This window comes from Scomber scombrus, chromosome 18 (assembly GCF_963691925.1).
Source record: "Scomber scombrus chromosome 18, fScoSco1.1, whole genome shotgun sequence".
NCBI lineage: Eukaryota > Metazoa > Chordata > Actinopteri > Scombriformes > Scombridae > Scomber > Scomber scombrus.
The window spans coordinates 4287263-4306750 of record NC_084987.1 but is presented as its reverse complement, the minus strand read 5'-3'; the positions used below and the strand labels follow the sequence as shown (position 1 = coordinate 4306750).

Sequence of the window (19488 nt, the reverse complement as noted above, 5' to 3'; positions counted from 1 at the left end):
CATCTAGGTAACTTCTATTTACTCTCACAGCCAGAAAGGGGAAACACAAATTCAGCACTGCAGGTTTAACTCTCCTCTTAAAGGCCTGTAGCATGTTAGCTTGTGTAGGATTAAAATCTTCAAAATTGAGATACTGGAACTTTTGCTGAAGCTTTTGCTTGAAAAATTACGCCAAATTCAGTTTCTGTTGATCATCTAACAGATATATTGCCAAATATTTTCAATCTTAATATACAGTATATCAATATATCATCTAAACCTTACAGTATATGTGCAACACCTAACCCTTACATTCTGTTCTGGCCAAATTTAACCTTTTTATTTTTATTTTAGAGTCGTAAAAACATAGCTAACATGGCTGTTTTAGTCTGAAATGTAATGACTTTTTCCAAAGTGACTAAGAATATGCAAAAATTGACATATTTCAGCTTCTATTATTTTCTGCAGGTTAAATTTGACCCATTTTAACTTAAAAAAAATCACCATTCAAAAACATGGTTGTTTCTTCTCATTCAGTAACATTCATTGTAATCATCATAGCTAGTTTATGTAACACTGGACCACAATATAATGTTATTATAAATGTTGTTTCGCCAGCCTGAAGAATACACTCTCTCTGCTCACTGAAAGCTTATAAGGATTAATCACCCCGTTTATTGATGCCTTATGAGGGGTTTCTAGATGTGTGGTTCAATAATGTGGTATGTAAGAATGAAACATACAAACATGTTAGACATCCTGCATGTTATGAACATATTTAACTGCATTTGAAATATTTTCCCTGCATGCATTCACCAAATATCTATCTGTCTGATCTCAATCAAACACAGTCATATTGAGGTCTGCAGCTGTTCCTCGTTCATCAGTAGGTTTATGCAGCAGTATGGGGGGGGGGGGGGGGGGGGGGGGGAGGGATAAACCCTCCGATTGACTATCATGATCAAGTGAATGGGATCCAACTCACTTTAAATGGACCATTAAAGAGAATTAGCCACATCATAATGACAAGATACTGTAGCACATTACATAAAATGGATAATTAATTTCTCACATGTGGCTGCAAATAAAATACTTTAAATCCATATGGACCTATGGTGATTATAAAAAAAAAATGCTGAATTAGCCGATGAATGAACTAAGTCTGGTATGAAATATTTCACCAAAAGTTAATGATACAGCTAAACTTGAATGTTCCCCCTACATGCCTAGACGCATGCCAGCACTGCCCTCTGCTGGATAAAGTGGCTCATTGCAAGTATTGACACGTTTCATCATATCAGTGTTGCACCACATGATGGTACAATGGTGCATCTCAAACAGATGACAGCAGTGATCTGATGATAAGATAGGACAGACAGGAGCTTCAGTGTTTTGCAAAGTACAAATAGCAGTCCTGAAGAGCCATTTTCATCATAGCTCTCTGGAGAGTTTAATTGTGTTAAAGTGTGAAGATCATGTTCAGATCAATGGCCACATACTGATACGTGTGTCTTTTCCAAAAGAGCACGCAAAGAGACAAAGACACAAATGCAATATCTGATCTGAGGGCTGTTTAGTGGGAGCAGGAGTGTCATATTGCAGCAACATCCGTCATATTGTTTTTTTCCCCCCTGTGTGCGTCTGAGGCAGGATATTATAGGCGAATAACAAGACGGCCAAAATCCTAAATTTGACCAAAAATTCTATAAGATTTCCTCCAATTTCTGCAGGTCAATAATGCTACACAGATTTTATTGATCTCATGTTCAGCGAACAAAACTACAACTTGCAGATGATTGCTCCAGGGTACTTTGGGATCAATACTGTGCCAACATATCAGGCTGTATTGGAAAGTCTCTGTATGGGTGATTGCTTGCTACATCAATCTGGCTATAACAGAGAGCCATTTCCTAGCTGCTGCCCTGCCCAGCTTCTCTTTGTGTGGAAAGAGTACCAGCCAAATGAGGCAGATATTTTCCTTTCATTGTCCTCTCCAGTTCTGGAAAATTTCAGACATATTCATATTCAACAAAAGGAAAACATCCCGAGCTTGTTTGTGGAAGTTTTTTAATCGCTCGTACAAGTGAAATGGAGACGTCAGCCTGAGTGGTTTGGAGTGGTCTGAGCTCTATGGATATCCTCTGGGGACCGGAAGGCAAGCTCCTCGCCCTGGATGCAACATCAGGTCTGACCGCCTTGCGACAGCATGATGATTGTAAGGGGATGGTGGTCACAGGGTTCTCTTGAGGAGGTGGAGATAGCATAGCAGGGTGGGCAGATGGTTGTAGCGCTGCATTTTACTGGTTTCTCTGGGCAGACGGTGGGCCGCAATTTTTGTCTCATTCTCTTTCTGATTTCTGGATGTTTTCTGATGGTTAAGAGATTTAAACTCATTTTTGATTCTTCAAAAATACAGCCAAAGAAACTTAATCCAGATTTTAAAGGTAGGTGTCAATATACCCCTAATTGGAACAGTTAAAGCTTTATAGCTTTAGCAAATATATGGAAAAAGCAGAAATGTATGTATATTTATAGAGCTCTGCGTAAGATAGAAAATGTGCTTTTCCATAAGGGAGAGACTGGAAAAACTCAGCACTTTAACAATTAATTAATATTGATTTTAAAATGATTTTGTTGTGTTCGTTTCTACGTGGTTAAAATGTTTAACAGACGATTCACAATCACTATTATCTGCATTTTTAATGATGCATAAGACAGTATTTGCTATGCATCATGTTATTTATTATATATTATATTCAGTCATAGCTTTCTTGAATTAGAACCAGACTTCAGAGAGAGGCATTTCTTCCCTCAGAAGTTAATTCTTCTTCCACTTTTCCTCCACCAGAGTCATCCAGGAAGTCATGCCTGGCAGCCCAGAGAATATCCCCCTGGGAGAGTGCACCCTCTCCCAGTCCAGGGACCAGCTGACGCCCCCGAGCCGCACCGAGAGCACCGTGTTCAGCCTGTCACGCAGCGACTCCCTCTGGACCACCGAGACCTCTCGCAGCAAGTGTGAGGTCTACTGGTTCCCCATTCACCTCATGTCCACTGGGGGAAGCTTCCTGGTATGCGGCATCATCATCAGCGGCTTGTACTTTGCCGGCCACTGCAGGAAGGTGACCAACATGCTGGGACCTGCCCTGCTGTCCATTGGGCTGATGGTTTTTGTGGTGGGCGTTGTCCTGATACCCATTACAAAGGAGAACAGGAAGAGGTCCAACATGAAGAAGCCGATTAGTTACTACAGGCCTCCGGTGTTCAATCTGTGATAACACACGGGGGCGTTGATACTTGATCACGAAACTTCATGTTTGGAAATAATTTGCATTGAGAAACTTTAACTGAGAGCACGCTGGATTGAATGCAGATTTTTAAAGCTTCGGAGTTTCTTTGGGAGATATTTATTAAGAGACTGTGCAGTGACAATTATGTTTATTTCTCCAAAGGCCAGGATTGACAACATTAAAGTACATGGCTCGCAATTTTTCTACATTTTTGTCAACAAATCGTAGGAAAAGACCAAAACCGACAATCAACTGATCTGCTTACAAGTATTGTGTGTGTATCTAAAGCTTGATATATCTTTATTATATCTTATTCGTCGTAGACCTCCGTTGGCTTCCAAAAACTATTAAAAACACATCAATGAGCCACTGCTGCACTGGGTTCCTTCATTATGAACAAGTTAGTTTGTTATGAAACAGCTCCAAAGACATTTTCAATCTCTGGAGAGTAGTTCTGTAAAAAGGCAGACGCCACTGAGCATGTGCGGGAATACGGGTCAGTTTTCAGAGCTTCGCTAGCTTGTCGTTCAACATATCACAATGCCTTGAATTTGTACTGCATTGTTAATTTGGCAAAGAACTTCAGTACAAAGTTGAGTCAAGGAACAACTCTCCAGAGACTCAAAACAGGATCGCTGGTTTTAGTCTTTGCAGCCATTTCTAAACAAACCAACGTGACTATACTTTCAAAGTTTTTGGGGGCAACAACGGAGGTCTGCAGCACAGAGGAATAAGATAAATCAGGTTTAGATGCACGCACAATACTTGTAAATAGATCCGCTCATTGTTGGTTTGGCTCTGCACATGAGATTTGTTGACTGTGAGAAAATTGCCAGCCCTATCCTTTAAGCCCTTATCTCATTTTCAAGTCTCAAGTGTGCATGACAACATTTGCATTAATAACCACAGTTGCCTAAAAGAAGGTGAGAGCACAAGGACAACAATGTGATGTGTAAAACGCAATTATTCACACATTCACGCACAATTTAGAGAAGGGAGGATATAGAAAAGCAAACTGTCCTTATGAATATTTATGAGGGGAAAGTGGACGAGGGGGGATTTCCTAATGCTTTGTGGTACAGTATATGCCAATTCATGCATAATTAAAGCTTGTGAGAGCTTATAATTGTCAGTTCCTGGTTTACTGTGTCTAGTTGCACCCATTTGAACTCTTTATTGTTGGGGAGGAAAAAAAGAGTCACTGGGAAGGAGACTTTGAATTTGAATACCATGCTACATCAAAAGTATGTAAAAAAAGGGAAAAACTTTGACTGGTGTGACCTGAAAGCACATTTTCATATGATTTAAATATTATGTGGCAGGAGATTTTACATAACACCTTCAGACAAGGCATCTAGCGTAATGGACATCAAATATTTATTGGTCCGAGCCAATGAAAAAATGCTTTGTATTAAAAATCTGGCCCAGTATTTAACATTGCATTTGAAGTATAGCTGTAATCATTATGTTTATATTGATGATTGATCACAGAATATACAGTACAAGTCTAAAAGGTATTGGACACATTTCTCATTCAAATGAATAGGAAGGTGTGTCCGAGCTTTTGACTGGTGCAGTACTGAACTTCCTCTCAGCTCTATACGGAGGATTTTTAGCAGCTTTCGGCTCATTGTTTTGGTTTTACAGGCGGCCGTTTTAAGTTAATGAAGGTTTTTAACCAATAAATTCAAACTTTTAATACAGTATGCGACAAGTCAGAGACACAAAACAGAGAAAGAAACTTTTAATTTATATTAATATAGACCCTAATTTCTTGAGATTGAGTGTACTATCAAGATTATTTTTCTAAATTTAATGTCAATCTTAATTTTAAAGGTGTCTATTTGCAACAATAATGTGATAGTTTCCTTCCCAGACTTATCACATCCATCTTTTATTTTTTCATTATTACCATTTTTTTTTATCATATCAGGGAATTCGCATTAAATCCATCATACTTCACCAGTATGTGATGCAGCTATACACAGATATTATTATCTACTGCAGACTAGTCCAACCATGTATAGTAAACAAGAGGCGCCTCTACATAAAGTCACTCAACCGTTAAACCCACTCAGGTGTAATATGTGCCAACCGAGATATTTGACCTGACATGACCAACAGTTTCAAGTCTGCTTTAACCTTCGTTTCGTCCTCCCGGGTCAAATTGATCCCGTCTGTTTTGACTGTTCCTTCCTTCCTCCCGTCTGTCCTCCCTCCCTCCCTCCTTCTCTCTTTCTTTCCTTCCTCTCTCTTTCTTCCCTTCCTCTGTCTTTCTTCCCTTCCTTCTTTCCTTCCTCCTTCCTTACCTCCCTCCTTCCTTCTTTCCTTCCTTCTTTCCTTTCCTCCCTTCCTTCTTTCCTTCTTCTTCCTTCCTTCCTCCCTTCCTTCTTTCCTCTGTCCTTCTTTCCTTCCTTCCTCCCTTCCTTCTTTCCTCTGTCCTTCTTTCCTTCCTTCATCCCTTCCTTTTTTCCTTTCTCCTTCCCTCCCTCATTCCTTCTTTCCTCCCTCCCTCCTACCTTCCTTCCTTTGTCCTTTCCTCCCTTCCTTCCACCTTCCTTTCCTTCCTTCCTTCCTCCCTCCCTTCCTTCCCTCCTTCTTTCCCTTACTTCCTACCTCCCTCCTTTCCTTCCTTCCTTCCTCCCTTCCATCCATCCATCCTTCCTTCCTTCCATCTTTCCTTTCCTTCCTTGACTCGAGGAGAACAGGAGGGTTAAAATGTATAACTGGCCTTAAACAATGTGAGTTTAAACAGCTTGAGGTGAGACTAATAACCAATAAAGTCATTTTTTAAGTAAAAAAGTAAAACAATTATGATTTCAGCTCTTAAATGTGAATATTTCCTGTGGTTTCCTTAATCTTCCTCTCAAATTATACTGAATATGGACGATTGATCATCTGAATGTGTCAGCTTTGTCTTTTGGGGAATTTTAATGGCCCATATATTATACATTCTAACATTTTATGCACCAAATTTTTAGTAATCAGGAAAATAATCAACAAATGAAGTCAAAGCAATCTTTAATTAGAGCTTTACAGAAGCTAAGAAAGACAAATATAAAGATAAGACTGCTAACAGGACTTCCCCCGAAATAGTTTTATTACTTTAAATGTTTAAACAAGTGTTAAAATACACATTGGTAGGCCTAGAAGAGTTTATAATTAACCTTTACAATTACAATGCTGAAGGCACTTTGCACTCAAATACTGTCAAATATCAAATATGATAAAGGAAACTGTTGATTTTGCCTCATTTTTTTATATATGAAAGAAGAGTACGAGTAAAATGAAAAGTGTGGATAATGAGTGGAAAATTAAAAGTAAGCTACAAGAGGTTAAGCACAAATATTAGAAGCTGGTTTATAATACAGTTTATTTGTTTTTACAGATATTAGGTGATACAACTCAACCACATGTATCTTAATAATTAGGTTTATAGTTAAATATTAATTACTTGGGCTGAAAAACATGCTGAGTCAGGATTATATATATATAGGCTACAGTATGTATCCCTGCGTGAAAATCCATTTGACAGTCAAATAATACGTCAAAGGCTCCTGTCCTGTCTGTCCTGCGTTATTTGCATCGTGTGACCCAGAGAACATGTTTTATTTGGCTTGTTCATTTGAAACAACACCATAAGGAAACAGAACGTGTGTGCGCGCGCGTGTGTGTGTGTGTGCGCGCGCGCGTGTGTGTTTAAGTTCCATGTCACGGTGGTATAAGCCTGGGGAACACCTTGTTTGTCTTCAGTGTTTTTAAGGTGGAGCGTTTGACTACACAGGTGCGCTGCCTGGCTGCAGCTCAGGTACAAAGGATGCAGCATCCTTCCGTTATGCACGCGTAAAAAGCAAACAGCTGTAAACTTTTCCACCATGGTCTTCAAAAAGCTTCTTGGAGATTGCCTGCCTTTGTTTTTCGTAGCCCTCGTTTTTGACGCCATCGGTCTGATTGTCCTTTTCATCGGGATATTCGCGCATTTGCGCATCGACGGCCGCTTTTACGGCGACTTCTTGATCTACACCGGCTCTCTGATCATTTTCTTCAGCCTGGCCTTTTGGCTCATGTGGTACGTGGGGAACATCCACGTGTCCGAGTACGAGGACTTGAAGAAGAAGAGCAGTATCGTGCTTCTGGCCAGGAAAATATCGGAGAGGTTGAGCAAGAAACTGAAAGGGGAAGACCGAGTGAAGTGTGTAATGGACGAGGAGGATTGCAGCGAGGTGGGGTCACCTGTGGGTAAAGCCAGCAGGGTGACGTGGGGTAAATCCACAGCCTACCACAATGAAGGATATGAGGAAAGTGTGGACCCTCCAGATATGGACAAGGAAGAGGAGAAATACACAAAACAAGAGACCTGAACTTCAAAACAGCTGATGCCACGAATGAGTACTTTTAATATAACACAAAATAATCCTGTGGTGTTTGAAATGAGGCCATGTTTGAACTGCTAAATGACTTAAGGATGTAATAGACTTTTATGACATTTATGAGGATATATATGGTGACTGTCTGCAGCTTTTGGAGTCAAACCAAAGTGGGGGTAAATGCAGCCAAGATTTTTGGGAAATACTGAAGTACAATGACCCATAATTCAGCTCCAACTTCCCTAAAAGACTTTAGATATTTGACATTATAAGGTCTCTAAACTCTTGTAACTGTATGCATATTCAGTATAACTTTACAGGTCTATCATTTCATAATAATAAGTCCACTGGGAATTTCATTGAAGGATTATATATAGAACAACTCATAGTGTGAGTGTTGGTGCAATGAGTAAAGTTAATTTATTGACTAATTGCTAGTCTTAAACAGAGAGTCTTTTATCCAGTGTGCAGAAGGGCGGCTGTATTTTTTTTTTTTTTAAAGTGAAATCAGTCTGATTGGCTGGTTGTAAGTTTTCCAGAGCAAAAGAATAATGAATGAATATTTGCTTGGTTTTATATGGAGCAGTTAAGGAAAGTCTTATTTACTGTAATCAGGTTGTAATTGACTATCTAAATGTTATATCTCCACCTACACTGCTATATAACACTGGATTACCTACTAGATTACCTGCAAGCCCGTTTTAAACAGCGATCCAGCAACACTGCCATAAAAGAAGACTAAACATTTCTTTTTTTAGACTGAACAAAACCCTGTACGTGATTTCAGATAGCATGCATCCTTTTGGGATTCAGAGGCGTGACATGACACACAACAGCATCGGTGTCTATTGTTGACTGATTTTATACAGGACAGTGAGTCAGAATAATGACGCAACATCCCCGCCTTGAACAGACTGTGTGAAAGGAAGATATAAAGCCCGGCTCCAGACCCTCAGAGGCCCCAAAGTCTCCAGTTTCCAGTTTTTAATGACTTCACAATTCAGTTTTTTAATGACTTAACATTAGAAAAAAAGGTGTTTAGTCATGTTTTGTAAAGGAGCCCTAAGGTAAAATGTAGTATAAGCCTTTTATTATTTTAGTATTGTGCTTATGGGTTGCTAATAATTACTAATGCATGAAACTATAGGTGTCTAAAGGGGTCCACAGCTTTGCTTGCCACCTGGCTGCCTTGTAGGTTAATCCGGCCCTGCTGCTAGAATATCATGCTTGTGTATAAAAAATACTGGAATCAGATTATAAAATGTTAAAATCTGTGCATGTGCTGTATTTTAATTGTAGACTGGACCAATAACATGCCTTAACAACAAAATACAGACATAAATAGCCGTCCATTATTTCAACTTTTTCCACAAGTGCTTTGTCAAATGTTTCAAATGTGTTTAACCCTTATACATACTGTTCATATTCTACACCCTCGCAGTACGTGTGGTCTAAGAATCGGCTCATAAAAAGTGTCTATACCAAATTTTGAACCACAGATATGTTTAGAAAGCATCAATAGTTGATCTGACTGATCAATAAATGTGATTAAACCTTCATTCATGTTTCAGAGAGCAGAGAGAGTGTATTATTTTAGCTTTTACACCACTAAACATCTCCTATCACACAATATCATGTCCTATTTTACCTCAGACATGAATATATAACATAGCAATAATGATTGAAATGTATCTTTTTGGTAGTTTAGAGTCTCTTTAGTCATTCCATCTCATAGTTGCTATGGTAACTAGATGGCAGCTGTCACTCAAACTAACTGTAAGTTGATTTTAGTCATTTTTGCATCTCTTTTTGGTAGTTTTTAGGTTGCTTTAGTCCATTTAAGTCTCTTTTTAGTAATTCGTATGTCTCTTTTTGGTGGTTAAATGTTATTTTATATGTAAAGTGAAAATTAGCAGAACTTTATGGACCTGTGGGGTTTATTGTATAACCATTAGAGCCATCAGTCTTCACTGCTACATCATAAAAAGAAATCCTCATAACTACTATCTTATTAAAACTATTAACTATTCATTTCACTAAAAGCCATGTCAATAGATACGGAGATAATTTGACCCAGAATTATTCATAACATTTTAAAATATTTTAATTTTAGTGGATTTTGGGACAATTTAACTCATCAAATTTCAGGTTAAAAGCACATTTGGGTTGATTTTAGAGCTCTAAAAAGTCAAAATGGGTTAAATTACACCCTGGACATTATGTTAGGGTTCAAATATTTTCATTTTTGTGGATTTTGGGTTACTTTAGATCACTTTAGGTAATCAAATTCCAGGGCAAAAGAACATTTTAGGGTGATTTTACAGCTGTCAAATATAAAAATGGGTTAAATTTGACCCAAACTCGGACGTAAGGGTGAAAATATTCTAAATTTTTGTGCAAATCCTCATAACTACTATCTTATTAAAACTATTAACTATTCATTTAACTAAAAGCCATTAGCCATAGAAATGCAGCTTAAGTTGTAGCAGCTACAGAGAGTAAAGTCAAGTCATGTTTGCTCTTTGATTTGCTGTCAAAACAACATCAACACTGGTCAGACTGGTTTTATGTGGTGTTGGTTAAACAAAACCTGAAAATCCCCCACAAAAGATCATCGTGACTCAGGACTTTTTTTATGACCTACGTATCTACTAAGATGTGGGAAGTATCTTTACTCATTACACTTTGGGGAATAACAGCCTCGGACACTGATATACAGATCTGAGTTACGACAGTGACACACACACCTTATGCAAATGTCTGCCGTGCCGGCCGGGGTTCGGCTTTTACTGCTGATAGTTTCCCAGCAAATAGAGAACTATAGTCTGACTGACAGCATAATACACTTCAGTCAAAGTCAAAGGTAATGTTAAAGTAAATAAAACCTCATTCATCTCCGCTGTGTACACCTGTCATTATGGACAGTGAAGTCAGAGACAAATGCCGGCAGCTTGACTGGTCAAACAAGCTGCTCACAGAGAAGTTTCCATTACGTTTGTTTCCTCTTTGTGGCAATGACTTTACAATAAAGGCCGTCATTGTACTGATGCACACACCGTGGACTAATAAATATTTAGGGAACGCTTGAATACAGTGTATCCACCCTGCAGGGTTGCTCCAAAGCGAAATATGAAGGGTAAATGTATCTCCTGGGGTAAATGTCTGAACTCAGTGGGGGTAAAGTCAAAGGGGGAGCTTTGAAAAGATGCAACACATTGATGCAGCTTTTAATCACTTTGGTTTCATTAGCTGAACAATAAGATATGGTGGAAGGAGAGGGGAGGGGGGAGGGGGGGGCAATTAAATTACAGCAGGCTTATCGGCGTGTAAACACAAGCTCAATGGCAGCTGATTATGAAATATATGTGCATAAATATGTCACACGGATTACAGACATTAAGTCGATGTGTCACATTAACGACATGAAAGGTGCAGAACAAGTCGGGCCTGCGAAGGAATGAAAATGGACTGTGGGGGGTGCAACCTGTTGTTGTGGTTGGATACCAGTCTTGCCAGTAAGTCTTCTGCTATGTGAGAAATGTGAGGTGTGCTACTTGTGAAAAAAGTGTCATTCACAAGACAGGAAAGCTGTCACTCCTGTCAGATCTTCATACGACGAGGACAGCAGCCACCAGAATGTCTTCTCCCGACAGGACTAAGGAGCAACAGACCTGCCCCAACTTCTTCCTGTCGTTGGCTGTGATTTTCGACATCGCCGGCCTCATCATTTTCTTCGTCGGGATCTTTGCGCCGCTGAGTTCCTGGGACTTTTTCGTGCTGACTGGACCTTTGTTCATCTTCCTCAGTCTGTTCTTCTGGATACTTTGGTACATGGGGACCATCACTGTGTCTGAGGAGGAGCTCAACCTCACCAAGCAAGGCATACTGTGACTTCTGCTGCTGCTGCTGCTGCTGCTACTGATGATGATGATGTGTGCATGTAGGAAGCTGGACTCCTTCAAAACCAGCAGCATGATGATGGTGGTGATGAGGAAGAGGGGAGAGGAGAGAAGGAGCTGGCAGGTCGGCCTGGAGCCTCATCAAAAATCATGAATGTATGAGCGTGTGGCTTTTCCGAATTCCTCCAAGAATGATTATTCCACATCCAGGCAGGACCAGGAGCACATTTGACTAATCCCAGAACACCTCAGGAGATTAAAAAAAAAAAACTCTATTCCACCTTTTGACTTAAGGGTGGAAATAACTTGTGTCATGTTGCCTGTGGACAGCAGCGATTTTCGGACTTTTTGCCAGAGTGGAAAATGTATTTCTCAGCACTTTTAATGGGAGGGAAGCTTTTTAAAAAATGCAATATGATGTGATTTCTCTGTTTCTCTTATTTATCTCACTGTTATCCATCTGTGTACATTATAAGTGCATGTTTATATTTTCAACATGTCCTTGTGATTTCTTGTAAGACAGATAAGCATTTAACAATGAGTTAGCTTTAAAGGGACTGCTTTGCTGCTGTGTTCTTTGTGAGGCCTCTTCTCAATGAGAACTAGCCAAACAGGCGCTGTGGGTTTTTTGCTCGGGGGTTATTTTAGTAAGATCCACCCAACAGAGAGAATAAACAGCATGCTCTCTCTCTCTCTTTCTCTCTGTCTCTGTCTGTCTCACACACACACACACACACACACACACATACACAGACAAAACTAGTGAGGTATGTAAAGAAGCAGAAACATGTTCTTTCACGAAGAAAACAAAGCTATAGCGACTAATTACATGTGCCAATTAGCAGTTTTCCTTCAAAAAAAAAAGAAAAAAGAAAAAGAAAAAACACTCCTAACACTTGGATCAGCTGCTTCAGTTTGTTCTCAACGACAACGGGGCGAAGCAAAGCAAATGAAACTAATACACCTCCTCCACACCCAATTCTTCCAAGCCTTAATCAGCACTCAAGGCGCCATTAGCTCCCTCAGACATGGAGAGAGTTATTAATGCGTCCATTTGGTTCCTGCCCCTGAGAGAGGAAATGGATGAGAGGCGTAATGGGACTCTCTCTCTCTCTATATCTCTCTGTCTCTCTTTGCAAATAGATGGAAACCCTGCAGCTCAGCCCCTCCTTTCCCCCCCTCCTTCACCCCCCCCCTGTAGGAGGCCACCTTATCTGTTGTGCTGAAATCCCCAAGTTGTCTTGATGGTATATGTCATTACAATCTTAATCACAAATGTGCTCATCAATTCATGATAGCGCCTCCCACGAGATAGACGCATATTAGAAGAGGCTGTGAGAGCAATGTGAGTGCACGAGGCTCACATGTCCAATCCCCCCCTCCACCCCAGGCTGCTCAAATCAAATGAGCATCATGATGAAGCATTTACTTCTCTGTGGTCCTAAAGAGCTTCGACATAATAGTTGATTTCCATTAGCTGGGGCCACAGCGGTCGCTATATACACTTCCTGGGTCGTAGTGAAAATGGGACTGACTGTCACCAGGAGGGGGGGAGGGGGGGGGGGGGGGGGGGGGGGGGGGCAAACAAACAAACAAGCATGCACAACAAAGAGGAACATGTTGGGGGGGGGACACATAGAGAGAGAGGAATTTAGAGTCACATGAAAGGCGACAGTTTGAAAGTATTTTAATCATATGTATTCAAGAGATCTTAATCTGTCAGAAATAGCTGTGTTGAATCATTTTAACAGCTTATCCGACTTAAATTGGTTAATTAAATGATTTAATCTCTGTGTGTTCTGATGCACGTGTTGAGTGTTGGATAAAGATCGGGCCCCATAATGCAGCTCATATTGATCTAATCTGCACTTTTTTTTTTTACAAATGCCATTAAGAATAGCTGGATACAAAAGCTAAGCTAAACTCAGGTAAATGTGTCTTCTAGGCAGGTGTTGTCTGGAGTTCATCTTTATGTTTTTGTTTGCGAGCAACTAGTGAAGAGGAAAAGCTTAAGATGGCTGGGGAGCTCATGATGTCACCTTTTGGAGAGGATTGGGAAGGTGCATGTCTCCCTCCAGTGGTTGGTGGAGTTGAAGTCGGACTTTTATATAAAAAAGAGAAGAAAAATGGGGAAAAAACATCTGGATTATATCATTGATTGCTGTAAATGATGGGAACTCACACTACTTAGGAATTAATAGTTATGTTATTGTGTATTAACAGGAATTTAAGGATTACATCATCACATCAATTGAGAGCATGCTCTACTTGGAAGTGCAACAATGACTCATTTACATTTCCAGCAGCTTTCATTTTTCTGAGATCACTGATTACAAGGAACTGGTGTTAACACAATATTATGATTATATTATTAGACTGTATTTATTCAAGTGTAAAGACGTAGAAAACGTAAACTAGGGCTGCACAAATTCTCACATTTCTGGATTCATCATCTAGTCCGTTATTCTAAAAACCAAAATATATTTAATTTAGTGTCATTATGAATATGATGAAGACACTAATTCTCACACTTTAGGGGCTGGAATAAAACAATTGTGAGATTTTCACTGAAAAAATGAAATAATTAATCAATTATTAAGACGATTGCTCATTAATTTCGTTCAATCGACTATTTGATTAATCTTTGCATCTAATCTGAACTCATATTTATCACATTTTGATGGAGGAACATACTTTTAGTGCATCGTATGTGCAGATAAATCAGCTAGAATTACATAAAGATGTAGTTTAACATACTTTGCATACTTACATATTTACGCCCCACATTGTCCATTTCACTTAAAATCTTAATGCACAGTGAGGATCATTATAGTAGCATGTTTTTATGGTTGTACTTGCATTGCAGTTGTAAAAGAAAAAGTGAAATGTTTTGTGCTAAAAAGTCTTTAAACACAAAGCAATATATATAAATATATTTAAAATATAGACCCAGAGTGACTAAGATTTTTCTCATTAATAGAGCACTGGTTCCCAACCTGTGGGTCAAGATCCCTCAAAGGGTCGCAAGAGGAATCTGAATAGTTGTGAGATGTTTCAAAAGGAGGGAAAAAAACAACTTTACTTTCTTTACTTTACTAAATGTATTTATTTTGCCTTTATTTTTAAATTCAGGACAGCTTCACCTTCATCCTCATCAACATGATTAAATGCTTATTGCTCAAAGCTCTGCCAGAAATGCTACTTTTACTAAATAAAACCCTTATTTATGTTAATAGAGTGGACAAAATAAGAGGAACACTTGTCAATATACACTATCATCCATGCACTATGACCTAAATAATAAAATAAGGTAAGATAATAAGTTGAGTCTTTATTAACCTTCGTGTCGTCCTCCCGGGTCAAATTGATCCCGTCTGTTATGACTGTTCCTTCCTTACTTCCTTCCTTCCTCCCTCCCTCTTTCTTTCCTTCCTTCCTTCTGTCCTTCCTTCCTCCCTCCCTACCTCCTTCTTTCCTTCCTTCCTTCCTTGTTTCCTCCTTCTTCCCTTCCCTCCTTCCTTCCTCCCTCCCTCCTTCTCTCTTTCTTTCCTCCCCCTACCTTCCTCCCTTCCTTCTTTCCTCTGTCCTTCTTTCCTTCCTTCCTCCCTTCCTCTTTTCCTTTCTCCCTCCCTCCTTCCTTCTTTCCTCCGTCCTTCCTTCCTTCTTTCCTTTCCTCCCTTCCTTACTCCCTCCTTTCCTTCCTTCCTTCTTTCCTCCCTCTTTTCCTTTCTTCCTTCCTTCCTCCCTCCCTACCTCCTTCTTTCCTTCCTTCCTTCCTTGTTTCCTCCCTCCCTCCTTCTCTCTTTCTTTCCTCCCCCTACCTTCCTCCCTTTCTTCTTTCCTCTGTCCTTCTTTCCTTCCTTCCTCCCTTCCTCTTTTCCTTTCTCCCTCCTCCTTCCTTCTTTCCTCCGTCCTTCCTTCCTTCCTCCCTCTTTTCCTTCCTTCCTTCCTTCCTTCCTTCCTTCCCTCCTTCCTTCCTCCCTCTTTTCCTTCCTTCCCTCCTTCCTTCCTTCCTCCCTCCCTCCTTCCTTCTTTCCTCCATCCTTCCTTCCTTCCTTCCTTCCTTCCTTCCCTCCTTCCTCCCTCCTTTCCTTCCTTCCTTCCTTCCTTCCTTCTTACTTCCTCCCTTCCTTCCTTGACTCGAGGACAACAGGAGGGTTAATCCCCCTTCTAATAAATTCAAATGGACCCAACAGTATAGCAGAAAAAAGTAGCGTACGGGTGCAAATGATAAAATATATAAAATAAAATACTTTACACAGTAATCTATCTCTGTGTAAATAAATGTGCAATAAATTTTATAAAAGTAGGATTTTATGATAGTTGTATGTATTTGACTGCATTACATTGAGCATGTGTTCCTAATAAAGTGCCTTAGTGAGTGTGTATTATTATTATAAACCTTTATTTTACTTCTAAAGCCCATTGAGGAGGAATCTTCATTTATAATGCTGTCGAAAAAAACAACAACACACAAAACAATATTAGGTAAAAGAAAAGAAAAGTAAAGAAATAAAACAATTAAAACAAAGTCTGAGATAAGGCCTTTGAGCAGCTGTGGTGGTAAATAATATAATTTTAAGGCCTTTTCTTTGCAGATTGTTCCAAATGTAAGGTGCATTATAAGAGAATTACATTTGTCTTATATGCAATGTGTGACAAGTAAACACTGCTTTATTTTTAAGGGATCAAAAAGGTGGAGAACCACTGCCTTACAGCATCTCACAGCTTCTTTTAAAATGTATTTAATTGGATTTTATTTACTTTTAACTACTGATTTTAATTCAACTGCACAGTATATTTCTTCTTTTATTGTCCACTCTGCTGCTGCAATACTGCAAATTCCCCTGTTGTGGGACTAATAAAAGGAATAGCTTATCTTATCTTATTTTGCCTTTGATGATAAGTCATATTATATCCAAGTAAACTGGTTTCTATTTCAGTCTTTTGTTTCTAATCCACTATTCAAATGCTAACTAGCCTTGACTTTTACCCCACCTTGCTGCATTTAGTGCAGACTGTTAATGCCTGATCATGATGGCTTTACACCTGGTCAGAAAGTGTTATCATCATGTTAGAGGTCCTCACTGGTTGCATGCGTGCACGTGCACACACACCACACACGTGTACACGCACACACACACATGCACACGCACCAAATTCCCCACAGACTGTTTACAAACAAGTGGCCTACAGATGGCAGGGTCACTCACCCTGCTGATAAAGAGCTCTGCAGCAGTGGAGCTGTGCAGGATTACACAACCCTGCAGCCAGTCCTGACAGTCTGTTAAGGTGATTTTTATGTATCGATCACTGACTTTTTAACCATGATTATTTGAAATATATATATATAGCCTATATATCTATAAAGTAAGCGAGATGCTGCAAAAGGAGCAGCGTGTAAAACCAGGCGTGGATTCTGTAGTGGATGAAGGGAAAAGGGAGGATCATGCACGACGTGGAGTCAGATTGGAGCTGAATCCTGCAAGAAAAAATACATTAGAGTTGCTATTTTATTATTTTAAATAAATGATTAAATCGGTGATATCGATGCATGATGTCTGATTATCGATAATCTCTCAATGTGGTTGTTATAGTAAAGGATTGCACGTGTGTATACTAGATGACTCCGCTCCTTTTTGTTTTTTTATTTATTATTAAAGCAATGCACGCGCCGCTTTTTGCCTCCCACCGGGTGTCATATGGGTTGTATTGCTTCTGCTACCAACCAACCGACCTTGAATGTGTCCTCGGATTATTAACAAAAAAACAAAAAAAAAAAGAAGCTCATGCGTGATTGGAGGGGAGGCGTGCGTAAAGTGCATACGGCGTCTGCTTCCTCTTTGCGCTCACATTGGAGGAAAGCTGCTGTCAGTTAAACTGTATCCGCCTCCTGCGCTATTTGGTTGGACGTCTCTGCTCCCCTTTTTTTTTTTTCCTCTCGGCGGTGGGTCGGAGCCGCTGTCCCTCCCTTGGCCTCGCATGTTTCCCCCCTCTTAAAAAAAAAAAAATTCATGTTTTGAATTTGATGCCCCCTTTCTTGTAGATTTTGCTCCATTTAAGGGCTGCACTATATATACTTTTTTTATATATTCGTATAGCTTTTGTGGAGGCTGTTCCCCCCCCCCCACCCCCCTCCCTCCACCCTCCACCATCAACCATCCACCCTCCTCCACCTCTTCCACCCTCCCCTCCTCCCCACCAAGCATGGCCGTGGTGAGCGGATCGTCTGGGCCGGTTGCCCGGCTTGAGGGCCGCGAATTCGAATACATGATGAAGAAGCGCTCGGTGACGGTCGGCCGGAACTCTTCGCAGGGCTCCGTGGACGTCAGCATGGGACATTCGAGCTTCATTTCCCGGCGTCACTTGGAGATATTCACCGCTAGCGACGACGGAGGTGCCGGCAACGGAGACTTCTACCTGCGGTGTCTCGGTAAAAACGGGGTGTTTGTGGACGGCGTGTTTCTGAGACGGGGTGCACCTCCTCTGCAGCTACCAAGAATGTAAGTGTGACCTGTTTTTTTTTTTTTTTTTTTTTTTTTGGGAAACCTGTGTGTCAACAAAATATTAGGGTGTGTATATGTGTGTGTGTGTTTTTTTTTTTTTCTGTGCTAGGAAGTGTGCCCCCGGAGTGGACCACGTGTTTTAGCATGTTAGCAAGAAGTCCGCATCCTGTTCTCTCTCTCTCCACACACACACAGTGCCATTTTCTTTGTTGACATGTGTGTTAGCAGCAGCAATGTGTGTGTGTGTGTGTTATCTTTACATTATTAGCCACCTTCCTCCACACACACACACACACACACACACATCCCCCCCCTCCTCCTCTCCTGCAGCTTAACTTAGCCGCATTCCTGCATGTCTGCACCGGTGCAAAATAACCCATAGCTACAGCCTGCAGACAGCCATGAGGGACGCTATTGTTGATGTGTGTTGTAGCATTTCTCCTCTCTCTTTCTCCCTCTATCACATGTGCACTGTTTAATTTTTTTTTAGATATGGTGATACTGTAATTATTCAGTCATGCAAACAAGTAGCATAACTTAGCTTTTAGCTCCTCTGTGGTTGTGAATGGAGCACCTTCCCCCCCCCCCTTACCTCGACCCCTAAACGTAAACAAACCCGGCCTGTCCCCGCCCTGCCGGCTTCACACCCTGCAGGAACTTTGGCCCTCCACCTTCAAATATAATGACTTCCCACTAAGAAGTATGTGTCATAAATTATTTCCTAACATTAATCATTAAAAAAAAAAACACAAAGGGTTTTGGTCTGGAAGAGGAGTGACTGTGCATTAATAGTGAAGTTGCAGGGTTGTAGGAGTAGCTGGTCAGGTATGGTGCAGGTTGTAGCATGCTCTGTGTAGCTCTCATTGTTTTCACTTTTTTGTGTGTGTGTGTGTGTTTTATAATGTGCTGTTGTGAAATGTACTTCTTTCTAAACAAGCATCTCACTCCACTGGTCTGTAGTAATCTCACATTGGATGGAAGCCAGTTTTACAGATAGAGATAAATGCAATGCTTTTTTATTGATCTGTTCATCCTTTTTTAAGTTTTATATCAGGCAATAATACTAAACCATCTCTCCTAGTATCTTAAACATGAGGGTTTGCTGTTTTTTCTTGTGCCATTGCACATTAAATATATGTTTAGTATTGGTCGATTTGCGCTAAAGCTGATGATTCACATCGGTTTCTTGTCGTTTATCGGACAACAGTGTCAAGATTTTCTGGTTCTAGCTCCTCAAGTGTGAAGATGGTACTACTTTATTTCTGTTATGCATCATTGCAAACTGAATATCTGCAGGTTTTTGAAGCAGGTGATGGTAGATTAGTATCTTAATCACGGAAATTGAATCTACATCAGTTAAGATGTTTTCTTGTCGTTTATCAGACAACAGTGTCAAGATTTTCTGGTTCTAGCTCCACAAATGTGAACATTTACTACATTTTTATGTTAT

At 40.1% G+C, this 19488-nt stretch overlaps 2 protein-coding genes across 2 annotated transcripts in view; both read left to right on the top strand.

Moving 5' to 3' along the window:
* The first annotated feature begins 2843 nt into the window (after positions 1-2843).
* Positions 2844-3251, top strand: LOC133998986 (phosphoinositide-interacting protein-like). The gene has a single exon (XM_062438064.1). It carries the CDS (start codon positions 2844-2846, stop codon positions 3249-3251), a length of 408 nt encoding a protein of 135 aa, XP_062294048.1.
* A 14488-nt stretch (positions 3252-17739) lies between these two features.
* The window catches only part of foxk2b (forkhead box K2b), a 29054-nt gene continuing 27305 nt past the window's right edge, over positions 17740-19488 (top strand). Inside the window, 1 exon segment of the mRNA XM_062438664.1 lies at positions 17740-18035. Coding sequence (XP_062294648.1) covers positions 17740-18035 — 296 coding nt within the window.

Coding starts and splice junctions, on each gene's coding strand:
- LOC133998986 (XM_062438064.1), top strand. CDS start 2,844: ATGCCTGGCAGCCCAGAGAATATCCCCCTGGGAGAGTGCACCCTCTCC.